Source organism: Lissotriton vulgaris, chromosome 1_1 (genome assembly GCF_964263255.1).
Source record: "Lissotriton vulgaris chromosome 1_1, aLisVul1.2, whole genome shotgun sequence".
Lineage (NCBI taxonomy): Eukaryota > Metazoa > Chordata > Amphibia > Caudata > Salamandridae > Lissotriton > Lissotriton vulgaris.
Window position 1 is genome coordinate 586,486,211 of NC_141685.1, and position 7,838 is coordinate 586,494,048.

Here is a 7,838-nt window from a genome sequence, read left to right on the forward strand (position 1 = left end):
AGATTGGGTATGAATCTAGCACAATATTGCGCCATTCCCAAGAAACTCCTTACTTCGGACGCGGTTTGCGGTGCTGCTGCGTTCTTGATGGCGTGGGATTTGCCGGGGTCTACTTTTACTCCGTCTGAATCAAACACATATCCGAAGAACTCTATTGATTTCCTGAAGAACTGGCATTTGTCCTTGTGTAGTGTGACGCCATACTGTGCGAGTCTTTGTAGGGTGGCCTTCAATCTTCGGTGGTGCTCTTCACTTGACTTGGCATGAATTAAGATATCGTCACTGACGTTCAATACCCCATTGAGTCCGGATAAGATTTCTTTGATTGTGTTTTGAAAGATCTCGGCTGCAGATGAGATGCCGAAATTTAGTCGCTTGTATCGTCTCAATCCCAGGTGTGTTGAGAAGGTTGTGATGTAGCGGCTCTCTTCCGCTAATCTGAGCTGATGATATCCTGCGTTGAGGTCCAACTTAGAGAACCATTGGGCCCCGTTCAAGTCTGATAGGATGTCATCTACTGTCGGGGTGAGGTGTCGCTCTCGTCGAATGGCTTTGTTGGGGACCCTCATATCTATGCAGATACGGATTTTGCCAGGTTGGCGCGGTTTCTCCGCTATTACCATCGGGGATACCCATGGTGTCGGTCCCGACACTTTCTCGATCACTCCTTGTTCTTCCAGTTGGTTAAGCTCTTTTTCCACGGCGGCACGCAGGTGGAATGGTATTCTTCTGTGTCTCAGTGCCACTGGTTGGATTGCGGGGTCGATGTGTAGTTTGATCGGCGGTCGTTTAATGGTACCGAGGCCTTCAAAGAGTGTGGGGAACATTTCCAGGATGTCCTCTGTTTGGAGTGCTTTAACGGCATTTGCAAACGCAATGAGGCGGAGGTCTTCAGCTGTGTTGCTTCCCACCAGTAGATCAGCTTCTTTGTCTATTACATGGAAGGTCGTTGTTACCTCGTTGTCTTCCGCCTTCACTTGGACTACCATCTTCCCTCGCAGCTGGAGGGGTTCCTGGCTGCCGTACGTGAGTATCCGTGCCTTCGAGGGAACTAACTTGGGTCTCGGCTTTAGTGCTTTGTAGTGTTGGATGCCCATGACATTCACGGTGGCCCCAGTGTCGATGACGCCTGTCGCCGGAGATCCGTCGATGTGTATCTGGCATTTTGGTTGCGGCCTCCGCCGTTTCTTTAGCTCACTCACGAATGACACGTAGTAGCATTCGTCCTCATCGTCTGTGGAAGACTCGTCGAATTGGGCCTGCCGTCGTGATCTGCTTGATTGGGACGGTGTTGCCTCGTCTAGCGATATTTGTTTTACGGCTCCTGTGATTGATCTTCTTCTGGGTGTTCCTCTTCCTCGAGAGCCACCCCTACACACACTTGCGAAGTGGTGGGTATACCGCATTTTGAGCATGTCTTTCCACGTGCTGGGCAGCCATCTTGGTTGTGTTCGTCTCGGCCACAGTATCCACATGTCGTGCGGCGTGGCGTCCTGGTCGGCCATCTTCCTCTGCTTCCTCGACCAGTATTTCGGACTGCGTCTACCCTTTCTGTCTTTACCACGGTACCTGGTTCTGTCCGTGGGTTTAGGGCTGCCTCCATCGCAGTCGCTCGTGCATCCGATAGTTCATGGGATCTGGCAAGGATTAATATCTCTTCGAGTGTGATGCGCGGCTGTCTTAGAATCAACGTTCTCAGGTGCTTGTTGCGGCAGCCTTGAATGAGCTGTGCGGTCACTTCTTTCTTTTCATCATCATCAGTGCATGTGCTTATGAGATCTCTCAGTCGTGCGTGGAACGCGTCCATGGTTTCTCCTTCCCTTTGTCTGGATTGGCGAAATTTGAATCCCTCATAGTGCGGGTTTAGCTGGGGGTCGAAGTGTGCGTTCAGCGCGTTGACGGCTGCGTCATAGTCGTCGTCATCCCCTGTGTCTGGCAGATGCTTGAATAGCTTGTACAGTTCTGTGCCCCCAAAGTGCAATAGTAGGGATCTCTTCACTTCGTTGTCTTTCTCCCTCGTGGCGGTGAAGTAGTTGTTGAGTTGTCCCAGCCACACGGCCCATCTGGGAGCTGCTGTTCCCGGATCTATCAACTCGCTGAATGGTGGTAGTGCTTGTATCTGCGAGTGGGCAGATGGCGCCGGTGGCTGCACTCCCAGGTTCAGTACTGGTGACGGGGGTGCTGCTTGCTGAGCCTGACCGGCTCCTGATTGTGCTGTTCCTCCAGACGCCCCACTTGGGTTGGTAGTCATCTTGGTGTTGGGATAGGACTCAGTGTTCTTTTTTTCCTCTTAGGGCGTCTTCCACTTGGACGCTGATTGCACTTGCTCGTGCTTGTTGATGCCTGTTTGGGTAGGTGTTTGTCGAATTAGCTGTTGTGCTTGCTTGTGCTTGGTGGGGCTACTCTTGGCTGTTAGTTGCACTTGCTCGTGCTTGTTGGCGCTTGTTTGGGAGGTGTTTGTGTAATCGTTGCACTTGCTTGTGCTTATTGGAATCACCACGTGGTGCGAGCGGTATCCTCGCTGAGCTGTTTGTGTCTTTGCTGGGCCTCGCGCTTGCCTCGTTTGAAGCGCCTTTTCTGCCTCGCGCTGTCTTGGGGCCTCTTTGGCTGGCGATGACGTATCGCTCTTCGCGCATGCGCGCACTGCTGGGCCTGTTGCCGGGTCGCTTACCTCGGCGCGTCTCCCCGCTCGGGCCTTCTTGCCGCTGCCACTGCCGGTGCCCCACGCAGCTTCTAGCATCTGCTGCTTACCGGTGAGTGTCTTCTCGATCCCGGCGGCTGGTTTTGCGCTGGCTGTCGTCGGTGTCCCGCTGTGTCGCGGTTGGGGCGTTTTGGGCAGTCGCCGATCTGGTCGGTGATATCGCAGGTTGGCGCCGCTCGATTCTTTTGTGGATCCCACCTTCGTCGCCAGTGTGGGGGTCTGCGTGCCTGGCAAGGCCTATGTCGCCGCGCTGCCGAGATGAGCGTAATGAATGACACACACACCGTTAGTAGGCTGGTGTGGACAGGAAGTGCCGAGCCACTCCCGTCCCTTTATTTAAAGCTTTCTGGCCACGCCTGGCCAGAAAGTGATACAATGTGGGTAGTGCTTCCGGGGGCTCAGGCTGAGACCCTCGGAGCACTAAAGCGCTACATCCTTCGCAGCTGGAAGATAAATACAGACAAACTGTGAAAATAACAAGCATTACAGGTGTGTAAAATGAGCACATAGTGTGAAATGTGATTGTATACATGTAATATTGATGATGCTTCTAAAAACACCACTATCAACAATACATGTACGTATCAGACAAAAAGGACCACGTTGACAAAATGTGTGCTGTTCGGGATGAAGAGTGGACTCCAGTACTAATATTTGGATGTGTTTATTTACAGATGAGAAGGCAGGCGGCATCTGATTTACGAGCATTACGAGCCGAGCTTGCACAGAAGAAGATCCAATCATCTTTATCATCCAACCCGAGTATCTCAGTAATTTAGAATATTTAATGTATTTGCTTTCAGCAGAAAGCATACCTTGAACATTACTGTAAGACTGGAAGGGTATTGCAGAAACCTCAACATTTAGGAAAGATACTTTGAGATTTGCTAAATATGTTAAGGTGGCATGTGTTGACATGATAAAAAAGATTGGGCTTGCCTTTAGTATTAGACGAGTTATCTATGTTCCAAGCTGCTATTCCTCGCAAAGCACATGGAATTGTGTACTGTTTGTTGACGACGTTCTTATAGAACAATTACAAAGAGACAATATCACTATCTGAACTAAAAACCGAAATTGGTCCTGACTGATGCTTTTGTACTGAAACTGTAACAGCTGTGGTTTTAATTCCAATCAAAAGATGAGAAATTGCATTGTCAAATTATGGAAGAGGCATTAGTTAAACTTTTTTCTCTCAGAACATTGAGTACCGTCAAATCTCCAATTCCTCAAAGGAAATGAGACAGTGACACAATATAAAACACCAAATTAAGTATTTAAAGATAGGACATTTATTGAAACGCCTTGACATTTTGTAAAATCTACCTCCATTTGGTACTCTAAGGAAATTATGGATTAATCCTGATGTATGGATTTGATAATCTTGCATGTCACATCAGACCCAGGGTATTTTAAAGTCAAATAATTAATTAGATGATACATTTGGCTTAATCAATACTCAATCTTATCAATGTGATCGTTAAAGGGATACATGTATAATCTTAGCTATATGTCAAACCCCTGGTCACTGTCACACTGACCTCTGAGTATGATGAAACGTAGAAAAAGACTTGTATAACTGCTAGTTTTTATTATGTGATGCATGCTGAAAATGAAACTCCGAACTTCGCTGATCTATGAAAAAAATTGAATGGGCAATTTACCCAAGAAAGGACCACAATGTGTGAAGGCAAGAATGACCTGAATTTCTTCAAGTGTCTAAACCAACTAGGTACAAATACATTACTTCAGTTCTTTCTACATAGATCATCATGAAAATCACTTTGTTTATATAAAGCACAATCATGCCAAACTCAACACTGCTTTCAGAGGCATTTAAGGGAATGTTTTAGTTTCCCCAAAATATATCCCTTCAGGTAATAATGGGGTGCTTTTAAACAAAAAATCCTACTGCATTGGCATGTAACACGTTTAAATATTAGATACATATGTGGTAGGACCCAAGATGGGCGCCTGGGCAGACACAGCCCTGTGTAGCTCGAAGTGGCGCCAACAAATATTTGCCCCTTCTGCACAATTAAGGCTCACAATTCGGGCTCACAAGTGGTGGTAGATGGAGCGCTAGCTCCCTGAAGTGTGGTAATTTCCAGGAGCACGAGCCAACTTACTTAGGTACAGAGGAATAGGTTTGTTGTGTCCCACGAGTGGAATAGCTCTACGGCGAGGACCAGAGTTAATGGGTGGAGTGATTGACAATTCGCAGTAGGCCAGATGAGACACCTACAGTATCCTGACAGATACCGTAAACAGTTCCAAATGGCTGGTTCCCTAATAATCACACAGACATAAACTGCCAAAAGGGAATAAAGAGGCAAGAGCGGCTCTACCGCCCCGGCTGAAGGGTTTCCAATAATGGAACATGTTAGGGAGACACCTGCATGGGACCACCCCATGGAAATAGGTAAAGCTGAATGTTGAGATGGGCTAAAGGCAAAGAGCAAGCAACCAATAGAGGAGGTGGTGAGGTCATGTATCTCCACCGACCAGCTTAGCTGGGAAGCACTTACCACTCTGTGAGGCCTGCAGATTATTATTATTACGTTTCTTATATAGCGCCAGAATCGACTCCCGAAGGGGTATCTCCGCGCTTGCCTTGGGAACCCGTCCTGGCTTTTCCCTGTGAGATAGCCCCTACAGGGCATCCCCAAGGTGAAAGCCAGGCATCCCGCCGCGAGGGGGGGCCGTTATGGAGATTAAGCAAGCTTAATGCCCAGAGTTGCAGAGTGTGAACCCATGATTAGGTCAGGCACCGAAGCGAGAATTATCGAGTCCATGGACATTTGAGCTCAAGACCCTGCCGCGCCGGGAATTGAACCCTGGTCCCGGGTCTGACCTCTGCTTCAGGGTCTGCCTGCTCTAACCAGTGAGCCACACTTCTCCAGATATTAGGGCCATTACCCGGGACCCAAGCCACTGGGGATTAGAGCAGGAGCTAGCATGCAGGGAGTAGTACGTGCACATAACAGTCCTGCTGGGTGATGTGAGAAGAAGCTCCTGGGCCCTCCCGAGATGCACAACAGCAGTGGGATGCCGGGGGCAATTCTGACCGAGCTCAGATCAATGGATGGGTCCAAGAGAAAAGAAAACTAAATATTAAACACACCCAGACAGCAATTGTTACATATTGAGCCTTGTTAATTTTGGGTACCTGTCCTGCTGCTGCACATTGAAGATGCCACATTCCTGCCATTGATCCTCCCCCAGGACACTGCATTTCTATTTGAAAGGAAATGCTATGCAAGCACCAGTGCAAGCATCAGTACCACCACGATGTACCTGACGGATACTGTAAACAGTTCCAAATGGCAGGTTCCCTAAAAATCGCGCAGACATAAACTGCCAAAAGGGAATAAAGAGGCAAGAGCGGCTCTACCGCCCTGGCTGAAGCGTTTCCAATAATGGAACATGTTGGGGAGACACCTGCATGGGACCACCCCATGGAAATAGGCAAAGCTGAATGTTGAGATGGGCTAAAGGCGCAGAGCAAGCAACCAATAGTGGAGGGGCTGGCCATGATGGTGCAGAGCTACTCAGCTAGGGATTAAGCCCAGGACAACACATCAGAGGCAGCTCCACATTTCAACATGAACTTAAAGCAACTGATCTTAGAGAGATATATGGCAATTACAGAGAAAATTGAAAGTGTCACCATCACATTCGCCCTACTGTGACAGGACATGGGAAAGGATGCAGAAACACAGACAAGAAGTTGAAGCACTTCTGAGGATTTGGCAGCTGAACGCAGGCTTTGGAGTGAGCCTAAAATGGCACGAAGAAAGGTGGCCAACTTTTTTAAACTGGTTCCTCTGGAATAATGCATGAATCCTGGGGCTACTGGAGGGCACAGAAAAAGAGTCAATGGAAACAAATGTAGAACCGGCTGCACATGGTCCTCAAAGGCTTTAAAACAAACAGAGAAGATACAAATTGAAAGGGCACATAGAACACCAGAACGTGAACCACCACCTGCAGCTCCACCCAGGATGATTGTGGCACCAGCAGTGTAGCAGTACCAGGATAAAACCTGTTTCCTCGCAGTTGCAAGGCAGCAAGGACGCATGGAATACATTATGAACTGAATGTCTATCGGTCCCGATTATTGGGGTTGCGAAATAGAAGAAAAGAAAGACATTTGAAGAGATGAAATGAAAACTGAGACAATCAAACTTACCATATGCTCTGCTTCCACCAGCGAATTTAAGCCAAGGAAAGGCACACGTTGTCCATCAACCTCAAGAAGCCTTGAAATCTATAGAAATCACTGTAGAAACATGTGAAGAACTATACCAGATAGTAACTGATAGTGATTCACTGTTGGTGAATATGTCCCTCATATCACAACAAATCTGATTGGCCCTTATATCAATTGTGTATCTAATGTTTACCACATATTTTATTGAGAACATTTCTATTTACCATTGTTCAATTCTTAATAACTTTTCCAGAAAAGGGGCTTGGAATGTGAAATTGTGTTCTTGTCCTTGTGATAACAAGTCTATGCAGTCCACAATACACTTTATTTTTTTCTGTCTTTTTTATAAGAAACCGAGAAAACGATTATTACCTTTATTGCTTTTTGATAAGTTAAGATATCACAGAACTGCTTTTTCTTTTTTTCCAGGACTATCAAATAACTTAATTTGTGCTTCAATTGCAAAGTTTATACATAAATAAAATAAGGAATTAATTATCCTTATTACAGTCTTTCTCTTGAAAGAATTGATCCTATATTTCATACTGCTATGCCATTTGCACTTTTGAATCTTTGTAAATAGATGAATTGAACTTTTGATAATTTTTTTTATAATGAATATATTGACTGTATCCAGAATCTTTTATTTGGTTTTTATGTCTTTTATGAACAATTTGATCCGAATAAAGAATACTGACTATCTGGGAGCTGTCAAGCAACGAAGGATGTGATCATGTTTGAAACACACACACACTTAAATAGTGATGCTACAGAAGACACATTTAATAATAGAAGAACATGAGAAATCACAGGCGAAATGTAAGGTAAGGGGGAATGCTATGGCATGCTAGTTTCACATATTTTGTTTTAGTTAAGGGTGGCAACATGGGTGGAACAGTCGAGCATCTTTAGAGTGGAGACTGC

At 46.4% G+C, this 7,838-nt stretch overlaps 1 protein-coding gene across 1 annotated transcript in view; it reads left to right on the forward strand.

Annotated features, from left to right (window-relative positions):
- The window catches only part of LOC147747514 (spermatogenesis-associated protein 1-like), a 496,200-nt gene extending 488,698 nt beyond the window's left edge, over nt 1-7,502 (forward strand). Inside the window, exon 12 of the mRNA XM_086953980.1 lies at nt 3,376-7,502. Within this exon, the coding sequence (XP_086810106.1) occupies nt 3,376-3,480 (105 nt within the window). The 3' untranslated portion in view covers nt 3,481-7,502. The remainder of the gene's footprint in view (nt 1-3,375) is intronic.
- The last annotated feature ends 336 nt before the right edge of the window (nt 7,503-7,838 follow it).